This window comes from Glycine max, chromosome 2, assembly GCF_000004515.6.
Source record: "Glycine max cultivar Williams 82 chromosome 2, Glycine_max_v4.0, whole genome shotgun sequence".
Taxonomy (NCBI): domain Eukaryota; kingdom Viridiplantae; phylum Streptophyta; class Magnoliopsida; order Fabales; family Fabaceae; genus Glycine; species Glycine max.
In genome coordinates this window covers 17,430,553-17,445,740 of record NC_016089.4, presented here as the reverse complement: position 1 = coordinate 17,445,740, position 15,188 = coordinate 17,430,553, and the positions used below count along the sequence as shown (strand labels likewise).

Genomic DNA, 15,188 nt, shown 5'->3' with positions numbered 1-15,188 from the left:
TAATCAAAACAGTTGAAAATAATATTCCTCTAGGACAAGATATAGAGAAAGAATTTCATTTACTTTCAAAAAATACAATTTATGAACACAGTCATAAATACAAATATCTCCACATAGGTTGTGTACAAGTAGCCATCTAGCCCTAAATTGATATGGGCATAGATGCAGCAGTTTTAATGTGCCTTAGAGACATTAGGCACAACAAATATGAAGACTCCTTAATAGGAACCGTAGAAACAAGCCTAGGACAATGTCCAGTATACTTCAATTGTTATCCAAACAAAACAGTGAGTCTGATGGACAGAAACATTCCTTACTCTCTGTTCCGAAACATCCACTTTCATGGCCTTGACATGAAAGAAGGATCGATCCCAGCAGCTTTAATCTATAGGATCTAGTACAAAGTCATTAATACTTGTGTGTCGAGAGTCCTATTAAAACCTCAAAAAGGAGAGACAACTTTGTTTATCACTGATATGACAAAGGCCAATATTTCTCTCCCAAGAATCTTAAAATGGGATGAGGTAACTCTTCCCAAAAAATGGGTCATGGATAAGGCCACACCGTCTGTCCCCCAACCCGCTCTAACCATAGAACAAATTAGACAAGACAACTCCAGCAAGGTAGAAATAACCTTCAATAGGAGAAATTCTTTCCAATCTAGGATAGAAGCCTCTAGGTCTGAATATGAGTCAGCAAAAAGGTCTTTCTCGGTGAGAACACGTTCAATTCCAGTAGGTTTAACTAGATCTGAGTCACATAACCAGTTCCCTACAATAAATCTCCAAGGTTTAGATACAACTTCTAGCATACCTAGAACAACATACAACTAAGAACAAGAGGACAACCAAAAGTTGATCCAATCTCCAACTTATTCCTCTATGCATGAACTTTATAATGTTATCTGACAACTTTAGCATTGATAAGGAAAACCTTAGGAAAGACTTTTATTCTCCGGATAATGAACCTCAAAGGAGATGGTTTTTTCAACATTTTAAGGGTTCAAACAGAAAAAAAAATCCAAAACAAGTTCTATGAATTTGTCGAAAGTGTCAAAATTAATGTCCTTTTCTTTGATTGATTCCATGCTTATACCATAAAAAAGGATATAGATTACCTATGGAAGCAAGACATCATAGGTGATCCAACAACAAATGTGATTACAAATTGGCAAATTAAGGATGGTGAGTTAATCCAATCGAAATTACCTCCCACAACCCAATATCAACTACCAAAGGTCAAAGACGACAATGATAAACCTGCCATGGCCAGTCCGTTTAAAACAAAAGATGTCAATGAGGAAGAAAACTCCAAAGATATCAAGTGCCTATTGGAACAGACAAATTACACAAATAAATATTTACAAGTTTTAGGTGAATCAATTAAAACTAAAATATTTACAAAACATAAAACTCCTGAGGAAGCTCCATCTAGAATTCCCATAGAAAAACCTTTGTTCAAACCTTTTAAAATTAGCGACAAAGCTAAACAAAAAATTAGGGAACTTAGAAAGAACAAGTCTCTTGTGGAAGGAGTAGGTGACAACAATAGTGAATTATTAAACAAGCTTGATAGTTTACTTAGAGTCATCCCTGAAACTCCCCAAACTTCCGAAGGAACATCATAAAAAATGGTAACAAGAAATACCTCCAAATTAATTAATGTTCTTAATGAAGATAGTGATCAAAACTCAGAAAACGCATCCGAGATAGGTTCAGTATCCGGAATAGACATAAATCCAATAAATTCCAAACACTGGAAAACACCCTCCAAATTATATTATCAAAGACCAACTGCCCCCGACCTTCTACTAGAAGAAAGAGGTGAAAGTAATTTTTTTTAGTACAAATAACATCTATGAGTGGAATATAGATGCCCAAACGGAGTATAATATCATGAATACACTCCAACATATGACCATGGTAGCCACAGCTTACCAAACATCCCATGAATGTCAGGAAGAAACAATTATTGATATCCTAGTAGCAGGATTTTTCGGACAGTTGAAAGGTTGGTGGGATAATCATCTCACTAATGAGGAAAAATAAAAAATTTACAACATAGTTAAGACGAATTTCAATGGAAAAGTCATCACTAATGACGATGATAAGGAGATTCTTGACGCTGTTAATACATTTATATTTACAATAACCCAACATTTTATTGGAGACCCATCTCTTTGGAAAGATAGGTCTGCAGAATTACTATCCAATCTTAAGTGTAGAATATTAGCAGATTTTAGGTGGTACAGAGATACCTTCCTAACTAGAGTCTACACCAGAGAAGATAGTCAACAACCTTTCTGGAAAGAAAAATTTCTAGCCGGTCTTCCAAGATCATTAGGAGATAAGGTTAGAGACAAAATCTATAGCCAGTTTGCTAATGGAGACATTCCATATGAAAGCTTAAGTTACGGTCAATTAATTTCTTATGTCCAGAAAGTAGCCTTAAAAATATGTCAGAATGACAAAATTCAAAGGCAATTAGCCAAACAGAAAGCCCAAACAAAGAGAGATCTAGGATCTTTTTGCGAACAATGGACTACCAGCTTGTCCAAAACAAAAGAAAAAACAAAATCTTAGAAAAGAATCCCATGAAAATAAAAATATCCACAAAAGAGATTTCCAAGAAGGAGATACTCACACAAATGCTCAACCAACAAGGAGATGGAAACTCCTAAACCAAAATTAAAATCCAAAATAACATGTTACAACTGTGGAAAACAAGGTCACATTAGCAAATACTGTAGGTTAAAGAAAAAATTAAGAAACCGTAACCTAGAACCAGCCATTGAAGAGAAAATTAATAATTTGCTCATAGAAACCTCAGAGGAAGAAACAAACACTTCATCCTCCATACTCTCTGATGAAAATCTCAACATAATACAACAAGATGACCAGCTATCATCTACAGATGATGACAATGAAAGACAAATCAACACTCTAACAAGAGAACAAGATCTCTTGTTTGAGGCCATCAATTCCATACTTGACCCCCAGGAAAAGAAGGTTTTCCTGGAAAAATTAAAGAAAACTTTAGAAACCAAACCTAGACAAAAAGATTTTCACAAATAATAAATTTGATGTTAGTAACATATTCAAAAGGTTAGAAAATGCTCCGGCAAAACCAACCACAATCCAAGATTTCCAAACAGAGATTAATAATTTAAAAACAAAGTTAAAGAACTTCATCAGCAACAAGAAATTCACCAAATCATCATTTCTCAGCTTGAAAGAAGCAGTGATTATGAGAATACTGAAAAGGAGGAAGAAAATGAAACTGAAAATCGGGAAGATGAAATGTTTATGGGATTAATCAACAAGATTAAAATCCAAAATTTTTACATAAACATTAGAATCATTATTAATGATTTTGTCTTAGACACAATGGCCCTATTTGATACAGGGGCTGATTCAAACTACAGTTTAGAAGGATTAATTCCTATAAAATTCTTTGAAAAAAATTCAGAGAAACTAAGTATAGTGAGTGGATCTATATTAAAGATCAATTACAAATTATCTAATGCAATCATTGAAAATCAAAGTCTTAGGATTAATACAAACTTCCTTCTGGTAAAAAACCTTAAGAATGAAGTAATCCTAGGAACTCCCTTCATTAGAGCCCTGTTTCCCATCCAGATATCTAAAGAAGGAATAACTACAAATCATTTAGGAAGAAAAATTATATTTAATTTTTCTACTAAACCAATTTCTAGAAACATAAATCTTATAAAAATAAGATTAACCAAATTAACTTCTTAAAAGAGGAAGTATCATTTAACAACATCCAACTACAACTAGAACAACCCCAAATAAAAGAAAAAATCCAATCTTTGTTAAGTCATATTGAATAAACTGTCTGTTCCAATTTGCCACATGCATTTTGGGATAGAAAGAAACATATTGTCGATCTCCCTTATGAGAAAGACTTCAGGGAAAAACAAATTTCCACAAAAGCTAGACCAATTCAGATGAATGAAGAACTCCTTCAATACTGTCAAAAGGAAATCAAGGATCTGCTTGATAAAGGCTTAATCTGAAAAAGCAAAAGCCCATGGTCTTGTTCGGCTTTTAATGTCAATAAACAGGCTGAACTTGAGCGGGGAACACCTCGCTTAGTCATAAACTATAAACCTCTAAATCAAGCCTTACAGTGGATTAAGTATCCTATTCCAAACAAAAAAGATTAGCTTAACAGATTAAATTCTGCAAAGATATTTTCCAAATTTGATATGAAATCTGGATTTTGGCAAATCCAGATCTAAGAATCAGATAGGTACAAAACAACCTTAACTGTACCTTTCAGGCTATATGAATGGAATGTAATGCCATTTGGTTTGAAGAATGCGCCTTCAGAATTTCAAAAAATCATGAATGATATTTTCAATCCTTATTAAAAATTTGTCATTGTCTACATAGATGATGTTTTAATCTTTTCTCAAAATATTGACCAATATTTTAAACATCTTCAGACTTTCATCCATATCATCAAACAAAATGGTTTAGCGATCTCTAACAAAAGTGTTAGAGAGAGAAGCTCTGCGGAGAAAAAAAATCTTTGTAAGTTTTTCTTTTGATTTTAATAAACTAATAGTTTTTCATCACATCTCTTCTCCCTCCTGACCGATCTTGTGCGGCTCCATCGCCACTTCGGTTTCTTCTCTTCTCTCCCCTCACAGATTCTGTTTGGCTTTACTGTCGTTTTTGTTTCTTTTATGCTTCCTGCATTTTAATTTCATTCACTGTTTTCTTCTCTTCTCCCCTCATAGATTTTGTTTGGCTCTGCCGTCATTTTTGTTTCTTTTATGCTTCTTGCATTTTGATTTTTATTACAGCTTTATTGATAACAGTTTAAAATTGCATGCACTTCTATATCATTCTTCCTTCTTATCTGTCCGTTTGATCCCGTACATATATATATATATATATATATATATATATATATATATATATATATATATATATATATATATATATATATATATATATATATATATATATATATATATATATATAGTAACTTAGTACACATCATTCACATAATGGAAAGTAAATTTGTTCATACATATACTTAAGTTTGTGATTTACATCCTCAATTGAACAAAAAGAATTATGGAACCAGCTATGGAAGAGTTGATTAACAAAACACAACTCTCTCCCAAAATAATCCCAACATCATCACATCGGCTCAGTGGCTCCACAAAAAAATCTCACTTCCTGTACTCTACTGTTGTCATTCTGCTTCCACGAACAAGGGTTCGCGATCATCACAGGTACCAACCACACGATACAAAAATTGCAAGGGTGAGTTCATTATAAAAAGAATTAATACTAAAATCAAATAACAATAATTAGTAAGAAAACATTAACAAATATCATAAGCTTACACAAATATTCATTAATCCAACACAGACTCAACAAGTAATCATCATCCGTCCAAGTTCCAATCAATCATGCTTAGTATGATGCATGCACCTGACCTCAACTCTCAAATGCAAATGTGGTACCATCCCCAAGGAAATAGCCTAAGCGTGTCCACACGACACTCTCACTTAGGAAAACTAGGCAGTAAGTATCGAGGTCACCATGTCGTGCACAGACAACTCCCCCCCCCCCCCACGATGATCAGCCTGAGTCTCAAGGGAGTTCCAAACCGAGTGACAAGCCCTCAAGTACAAGTATTTTTCCTCATGAAAAACTACGAGTACTTACTGACAAAGTTTGTACTATTTCCATGCAATATGAAGTCTTGACTTGTTGCTTCTTGATTTCTTCTCTTGAATCTTGAATCTTGGATTGGATTCTTGATGCTTGATCTTGAAGTCTTGAATCAATCACTTGGGCTTTTGGCATCATCAAAATTGCTTGGTTCATCATCATGAAACTTGCTTCTACATGCACTACTGTAGATAATTAAAGATTCTAAGCCATCCCTCTCCAGAGATGCTTAAAACTCTTTAACCACTCTATTTCTCCCACCAAGAATATCCAACAAGGTCACTGCACCCCCCATGTACATACACAACATAACATCATCACAATGCATTTTCAACATCATCAACATTTCATCTCAATATCATCATTAACATCACAAGCAATCATATTCCACATACATACACATAAATTCATGCCCGGGATTCACATTCCCCATGTCTTTAGGAAACACAAACCTCATACAATAACAATCTATAATACCACGAGACTCATATTTATTTTTTTAAGGAAAATTCTAAATTAAAGAGGAAAACTATAGTATTCAAACAAACTTGTATGCCCATTGAAATATTAATAAAGAAGTAAATAGAAGAACAAATATAAAATTTTGGGCAGAGTCTCCTCTATATTTAAGACTTGTCCCAAAAATTCCAATCAATACAACAACAACATCATTGACCATTTCTATCATCAGTAACAAACCTATCACATCCCATTAGTTAAAAACACAGTTTTTCTTCAAAACCAGCATGCACATCAATAACAAATATATCACATCCCATTAGTTAAAAACACAGTTTTTCTTGAAAACCAGCATGCAACAGGGACATGCATACATCCCCATAGTTAGGTTCGCTGACCCCAACTATGGTATTAAAAACTATAAATAATAATAAACTCCCCTCACTTATGGTGATCTCTCCGTTAATTCCTCTTTGCGTCACTTAGAGGTCTCTCTTGTTCACGCTCGTAAGTCCAAACGCAAGTTTCTATATACCAAATTGAAGGAAATTTAGTATAGATTTCAAAAATAAGGTTAATAACAATATTTGGAGTCAAATACCCCTGTCAAAACATAAAAGGGCTGAGGGGTGCTTCGGATTCTACTAAAAGGACACATCATTTTGAAATTCCGATCACACCAATGTGATCGGGGTTCAGTGAAGGTCATGAAAATAACATCCATTTCATAAAAAGATAACTTTTACAACGTCTCATTATCAAGGGTTTATCAAAGGAAGTGTAAAAACATCCAATAATGGTTCCCAAGTCAGAAGAGATGCAAAGATAGGCTTAAACTAACAAGGAGTAGGCTTAGAATCACGGTTACCTCGAAAAAAAAACCACAAAGGTAGGATTGGAGGCTTCGTTCTCTACCGAATCCTCGAGATAAGTTTTGAAGATTCCACTTCGATTAAACTATTCTTCTTCGTGTGGTGGTCCTACGACAATCAAAGACGGCTCGTGGCGGTCACCAGGGATGAGTGGTGGTGGAGGAGGAGCTTGGGGGTGTTGGGGAGGGTTTAGGGGAAGGGAAGGAGAAAGAAGATGGTTGTTTTATGCTGTTGGGCGTATATGAAGCCCAGGCGAGATGACCCACACCTCAAATTTTTTGCTTCAGTAAAAAAATCATATCTCATACTCAAGATGTTATTTTACAAATCCCAACGGTCAAAATGTTGATCGTTGTCTTATGAACCTCCAGAAAAACAATTGAAGATGATCCAACGGTTAACAAATCCGAGAGAGCAATTTTACTGAAATAGGTTTAGGTAAAAATTTGAAATCTCATAACTTCAACTTAGCTCAAAAAACTCAACATAACTCAATATCCACATCAAGAAATTCACACATGACTAACTCAAGCCATACCTCAACTCATTCAAGTCAACCAATATTCAAATATCACACTAAATAGAATTAAACATCAATTTATAATTAGTAATATTTCAGGGTGTTACAACCACAACTCAATTTCTTCATAGGCATCATATAGGAAACTTAGAAAAACAAGAAGAGTTCAACAACAAGACTACTTCTAGCAAATTGATTTAGAACATGTTATGAACTAAATAACATGCATGAATTAGACCCAAAATTCAAATGGCTAAAAATTGCAAGAATATATGAGCGAATGCATCTATAATTCAATAAACAAATTCAAAATTCAGCACAAACTTAGAACATAATGTGACAATTATTATGACTAAACATGACTCTAAGACAACATGAATGAAGTAATTTACACTTACATTTTTGTGTTTTCTTTTCTAGTCAATATTTTGCAAGATAGTTGAGATCTAAAGGTTAAGCACAATATGATTATGACTGAAAAATGATAGAACCTAAAATCAACACAAAAACATGGTTCAAGAGTAGATCTATAAAATTTGAACCATAGAAATGCAAGAACAAGTGTAGATCTAAGATTTAATCGGTTTATTTTTTGAATCTACTCTAAACCGCACCAGACCACAAGACAATGGAGGAGATACATGGAGAAGACGATGAAGTACAATGAATTAAAGTGAATTGACCGAACAAAAGATAGAAGCAGCTAAAGAACATCACCTAGATGAAGATGCTTTGATACCACCTAATTTGGCTCCGTGTAGAGCATGTAGGCCTTGGATCTTCGTCCTCAATGGAGTCCTTTGCTTCTTGAAGATCAATGACAGTAGAATGGAGAAGGAGGAAAGGTGATTGGAAACACCACTTCAAGGAGAAGATGAGTCAAGAACAAGCTCACCACCATAGGAAGCCATGGAATAGAGCTTGAAGGTAGGAGAAGATGAGTGGAGGGAGAGGGAGAGATGGGAATGAGATTTTGAGAGATAGAAGAGGGAGAATGAGGTCTGAACTTTGAAGTCTAATTTTTCAAATCATCAAAGTTTCCAAAATGCACACACAAGGTCTGTATTTATAGCCTAATTGTAAAAAAAAAATTGGAGGGAAATTTGAATTTCTATTCAAATTTCACTTAAATTTGAATTTGAATTTGTGGAGGCAAAATTTAACTAATTATGATTAGTGAATTTTAGTTATGATTCAGCCCACTATTCCAATATCAAATCCAAGATTCTCCACTAAGTGTGCTTAGGTGTCATGAGGCATGTAAAGCATGAAGGACATCCACAAAGTGTGACTATATGATGTGACAATAAAGTGTAGCAAGCAAATGCTCACCTTCCCCTTAGGATGGTCTGAAATTTAATTGCATTGGGATTCTCCCAATTCAATTAAATTTCTCTCCCAACACATATCAAATATTGCATTTGGTGCATGTGAAATTACAAAACTACCCCTAATACAAAAACTAGTCTATGTGCCCTAAAATAGAAGGGCTGACAAATCTTCATTACTAGGGTATCCTAAACTTGTGGGGTACCCTCCCTACACCATGGAGCCCTAAATACAAGGCCCACAAAATAATGAAACCTTAATCTAATATGTACAAAGATAAGTGGACTCATACTTAGCCCATGAGCCTAAAATCTACCCTAAGGCTCATGAGAATCCTAGGGCCTTCTCCTGCATCCTTGGCCCAATCTTCCTGGAGTCTCCTAGCCATGGCTCTGGTGATGGGTCCCTTCCATGTAATCGGTTAAACCAGAGACTTAAGAAAATATTCATGGGCTTAAGATGAATTGTGTAATCGAATACGAATATATGGTAATCGATTAAACTAGAGCTAAAATCTCTCTGTGAGTTTCACAAAGACTTATGTAATCAATTACATACAATGATAATCAATTAAACCAGTGAATTGTATAACATAAATGATATACCTTATATAGGAAACTATCTTCCTACTTCTATATGATAATGCATGATGTACACACAGATAGACTAAGGATAACAAGCAACATGCAATACAAATGCCACAAAATAAGGAGTTGGGCATGTAAAAGTCAAAACACTTCTTAGTCTTGATCTTCATGTTTCTCCCCCTATCTCTAACACTTTAATTTCATGTTTTAAGTGTTTTCATGTACTATTTTTTTAGCCTAAGTTTATAGTTGGTTGCTTTGTTTATTATAAATGAGTCTCTTGGGAAACAACAAATGGACTTATCCATTGTATTACTTGTTCGACTGATGCATTTTCCAAAATCCACCAACAAGGGACGAGGTCCTTCATTCACTTATGTTGTTAAAGCCAAGGGTGGGTTGGTCTTAGGATCATTCGCCAATTTTCCACCGTCCGATATCGTGTGTAGCAGGGTCCCACCCTCAGTGAGGATTATGTTGAGGAGTCAGTCCTCAGGGTAGTGAATGGCCACAATGGGTACATTGGGAGATGAACTATAGGGCAATTTGACCTTAGAGGGTGTGGCCCTGAGTTGTGAGGATAGCTCACATGACCAACTTGGCAACATGACAAAACTACAATCATCGTTAGTTGGTGAGAGCTTGCCATTGTACCGTGGTAAAAGGTGTATTCCTAATAGTCATCCAATACTTTAACGTGTAAGACCCCTGAGTTCTAGGAGTTTTAGTGGAAGTTGGACAGTAAGAAAAATATGTTGAGAAGAAAAAAATGTTTTACAATGCGAGTGAGTTTCAGTAGATAACTACATTGTCATGATTGTTAGATTGTATGTGCATCTTGTTTAATTCTTTTTATGTTTAGTTGATGAAGCAGAAAGACTCACCCTTGACGTTTTTATTTAGGATCAAATGGCGGGTGAGGAGTTGACGTTCCGTCTCAAGGATGAGTGCACTTGGAGGCAAGGGATACCCGACGTGACTAGAGGTGTGGATCACTTTCTTTGGTATCTCTATTATGTGCAGATGCTTATTGACTTCGGGTTGTGTTAGAGATGACTGCTTTGAGTCTAGTTATCATACATAGTTGTACCTTGAGGCTGTACTCGTTACTTTACTCGAGAAAAACCCTTCTAAAATAAGTCATTTGAGAGAAGGTGTTATTTCTTTTATTCCACTTCAATTATTTGAGAAGTAAGCTTCTAAGAAAAACTGTGTTACGTGCTCTTTTAGAAAATATGAAATAACTCATCTTATTTATTATATGGTATTGACTTTAGAAAGCAACTAATGGAAAGTTTTTATAAAAATTCACTAAAATTCCAATTCATGTTTTTCTTAGTTTTACATGATTGTGAAAATTAAATGGATTAATGCACTTTATAAAATAAAGGAATGAAATAATTAAGGTATAATTAAAGTTTTCAAAATTAGGGTGTTACAGATGCATTGGGGAAAGAAAGTCGCATTTCCCCATCAATCCAAACACACCACTATGTTAAAAGAGATATAGAAATTCCCCATTTTTCTAACAACCATGTACTAATACAACTCTTCAAGTAAAACATCCATCTCAAGTCAATATCAATGCACATGTTTACCTATCATGTTATGTTATGCTGACTCTTTACTCTCAGAAGATTTCACCTTTTGAGTAATTAACCCAAGTGTATCCCTTAACATGGTCGCACTCTATGATCTTATCATTTAGGAAGACTTGAATTAACCTTGCAGAAAAAGTGTGATTTTGTCGAAAAGGGATGAGCGTGGGTGGTGGCTTACCTTGGTAAGGCTTGCAAAGACCTTATCCTATCTAGGGATTCACCCACCCATCCATTCTAATGGCCCATTCGACGTTAGCCACCACGACTACCTCTAGCACTAGGTTGAGGGCCTTCTTAGCACCCTCAACTTATGTGCCTACTCACATGCAATGTCATTCCTCAATGCATGTATGTTATGATCATTCAAATCGATATCATACGTCATAAGAGGTTATAACATCATAGATTCACCATTCATACAATCATCACACTCATGAACCAACATATAGTTCAATAATCATAGCAAGACATTCCAACACATTGAATTCTTGCAAACAACTCACAAAAAACTCATATGAATGTGATTTCATGATCTCAACAAAAATTCAACTCTAATAATAAAATAACATCATCTCAACTGCATCTTATATCATCATAAATTCATTAAGATCTCAAAACAATTAATTATGCAAGGAAAAACAACATTAATCACATCTAAATCAAACTAGTCATTGAACTCAAAACTACTCACTAGACTCAAAATTGGTCATTGAACTCAAAGTGATCCTTGCACTCAAAACTTGTCATTGAAATCAAAATGATTATTGGACTAAAAATTGGTCATTGAACTCAAAACTGGTCATTGGACTCAAAATTGGTCATTGAACTCAAAACTGGTCGTTGGACTCAAAATGGTCACTAGACTCAAAAGGTCATTAGATGCGAAAATGGTCATTGGACACCAGACGTTGGGCATGAAAATGGTCACCGTTAGACTAAAAATTGGTCATTGAACTCAAAGCTGGCCATTGGACTCAAAATGATCACCGTACTCAAAAGGCCACTACATGCAAAAATGGTCACTAGACGCTAGACGTTGGGCATGAAAATGGTCACTGGACGAGACATTTACATTTGTCATTTCTGTAGAATTGTCTCTCATGGCTTCCAAATCATCCCAAAACAAACCCAAACTCTTTCCTATCAATTCCAAATACATAAACAACATCAAAACTCTTCACAAAAGGAACTTTTGATCAATATTCATCAAATAACCAACAACCCAAATTTTAAAACTCAAAACCTCAAATGCTGAAACATCCATTTTTAACAATCTAAGCATAGAAATGGATAAAACTTCCCTTACCTACATAAATCCAAGAAGACTCTTTGAAGGAGGAAGGAAAAAAGAATGAGTTTTGGGTCCAAGTGAGGAACTTTTCTTCAATCCCACAACAACCACACTATACCAGCATCAGCTCAACCCCAAAGCCAACCAAAAATAGAATAAAAAACTCTTAAAACCAAGTTTTTTCATGAATGTTCATGGTTATTCCAGGAAAAATGAAAATGAACTCAAAGAGAGAAAGAAGGAGAGATTATCTCACCTAGGGAGATTACCACGCTATATCAGCGTACTTTGTTGCACAAAAAATTTATAATGTTGTACCAAAAATACACATTATATATTTTTTGTACAACAAAGTACTCTGGAATCATGGCAATTCTCATTTGTGAAAAGATGTGTTCTTGTCCACTTCTACTTTTCTAATAGTTTAGATTTACTTTCTTTTCTATATGACTCCTTCTTTTGAATATTTATAATTCATCTATATTTCAATTATTATTGAGATTATCTGTAAATGTTTTTTATGCAAGTACCTTGCATATTTAAACGAATTATACTTGGTTCTAATAATCCGACATTTCATAAGAACTTCAAATACTTTGTTCAGAACTTGTGTAATTATTAAAATTAGGCTTTGAATGAACCGTCTCAAATTGAAAACAAACAGAGGTGATAGTTCGAGTAAAGAACCCTAAAGATGTTTTGGTTAATTAATGTGAAGTCCCGTTTTAGAAAATATTTTGTTGATTAAATCGTTTTTCAAACCTTTAATTTGAATTTGAAAAACGATAACTAATAAGTTTAAGCACATAAAATTATGACTTTATTATGGATGGGAACTACAACAGAATCGTTGATTCTTCTAAACAGCTGCAACGACAAGCCAATACGTACAAATTGGAATCATTGGATATGATTCTTATGAAACAATATTAGTCCAATGCTATAGCATACGTATTAATATTACGTAACAGCAGGCGCTACTTCCAGGATTCTAGTAAACTTGCTGGATGGTGAAAATCACAAATTAATATTTGTTGTTGATTCCTATTGGCCGGTCACTGGATCTTCAGGTTTCTCATCCTGCAAGTGAGAGTTATAAGAATTAACATCAAAAAACAAAAAACAAAAAACAATTTCTGGAAGGTAAAAACAAAAAGAAAAAGAAATGTTTGCTGAGTTAGTAGGTATATAATTAACTACTGCAACGATAACTTCAATTTCCTTTTTGATTGAACCGTAAGAGTTTAACGTGCACCTAAGATATTTGTATATGAAGAGAAATAAAGATTACATTTCTTTAGTAAGAAGCTTATGGGGAATGTGATATATATATATATATATATATATATATATATATATATATATATATCGGTCAATGTATAAAGCTAATTATTCGTAGATTTATAATGGTGTAGTTGGAACATGCAGTACCTTTTCTCCTCTTCATCATGCTCTGCACTTTTCTTGTAATTTGGGTATGGCACTTTGCCTGATTCAATTTGGCTAATGTCTCTGAGGAGGAGCTCATAGTGGCTCTTCACTTCATCAGGAGTTTTCCCGCCAACAGCACGGGCAACATCTTTCCAACGGTCCGGGGTGTCCTTGTCATAAACAGCTAAAGCCCTTTCAAAGGCCTTGTTGTCCTTAGCACTCCATGATCCAGTAGCTGACATTGAGCTTGATGCCATATCTAATGGTTATATAAGGTGACTCGATTGATATTAAGAGTATATGGTCTAAGGTTTCAAATGTAGTGGAAATTAAGAGAACTACTAGAGTCCAAGAAAGAGTACTCTTGATGATATGGGCAGAGAGGAAGCACAATGCATGCTCCTTTTATAAGAACTTAAGCATGTATGAAGCGTACATGTGTGTGAAAGGTACAAGTTGGCTAGGCTTGCAAATATTGCTACAATGAAGCATAATTTCAATGATTTGTCTCCTCAGGAACCACAGAATAGAGCAGGACCAAGAAGCTGAGCATAGATATAGGAGAATCAGTATCTTAAAACGTTACAAAATTGTAAATGATCGAACAAGTATATTATATAGGACTTACCAAAGAAAACAACACATGTTGATATATAAATAGATGTACGATGCATATATCGCGTGGTTGAGCAAATGGACACGACCAAGCTCTTGATATCAATTAACAGTAAATTTTGGCTTTGTGGTTCTGATCCTAAGAACGTATATGAGAGCCAGCCCCCTATCAACTAGGTCTGATACCCAACTTTATTTTATTCTCTTGTTGCTTGTAGGATCTTCAGTGGGTTCAAGCTCAACCCAGTGAATATCACAGCTTTCATATATTAACTCACAGCTACGCTTTGCTTGTTCAAAACAACGTACCCTTGGTGTAGATCTTGTACTTTGTCCTGAACAACGTTCCAATATTCCCTAGCTGGCCAGTTTTTGTCCGTACAAAGATTCTTCTTTGTTTATATACCTCAAGAAAAGGTCAAATAGACTAGATTAATAGAATTTATATATACACAGTTTCTCAACAGATTATGGAAAATGATGGGTATCCATGTAAGTACCCATCATTTTTAAAAATAAAAGGTTGGTAGTACATTAATATAAAATTTTAATATATATATATATATATATATATATATATATATATATATATATATATATATATATATATATATATATATATATATATCATATTTTATACGATAAGCTATTTTTTAGTTCTTTTTTTGAATTTTTATTTTTAGTTCATAAATTTTTCATTTCTGTTTTTAGTCTTTTAATTTTTTTCTGTTTTTATTTTTAATCTTTTTATGAGACTAAAAATAAG

At 34.3% G+C, this 15,188-nt stretch overlaps 1 protein-coding gene across 2 annotated transcripts; it reads right to left on the bottom strand.

Annotated features, from left to right (window-relative positions):
- Positions 1-13,173: 13,173 nt before the first annotated feature.
- On the bottom strand, positions 13,174-14,620 carry LOC100777923 (protein RADIALIS-like 3). Of its 2 annotated transcripts, XM_041007216.1 has the most exons (3): positions 14,436-14,620; positions 13,808-14,352; positions 13,174-13,456 (listed from the first exon to the last, which is right to left on the bottom strand). In XM_041007216.1, the coding sequence occupies exons 2-3, from the start codon at positions 14,062-14,064 to the stop codon at positions 13,432-13,434; spliced, it is 282 nt and encodes a 93-aa protein (XP_040863150.1). In that variant the 5' UTR covers positions 14,065-14,352; positions 14,436-14,620; the 3' UTR covers positions 13,174-13,431. The 2 variants fall into 2 exon arrangements, with proteins under 2 accessions (XP_040863150.1, XP_006575120.1); XM_006575057.4 differs by lacking the exon at positions 14,436-14,620 and having other exon boundaries at positions 13,201-13,456; positions 13,808-14,399.
- Between the last annotated feature and the right edge of the window lie 568 nt (positions 14,621-15,188).

Bases quoted from the DNA above. Each gene is read 5' to 3' on its own strand.
- LOC100777923 (XM_041007216.1), bottom strand. From the start codon at position 14,064: ATGGCATCAAGCTCAATGTCAGCTACTGGATCATGGAGTGCTAAGGAC. The intron at 13,457-13,807 runs GTACTGCATGTT...TCTCACTTGCAG, and splicing joins CATGATGAAGAGGAGAAAAG to GATGAGAAACCTGAAGATCC.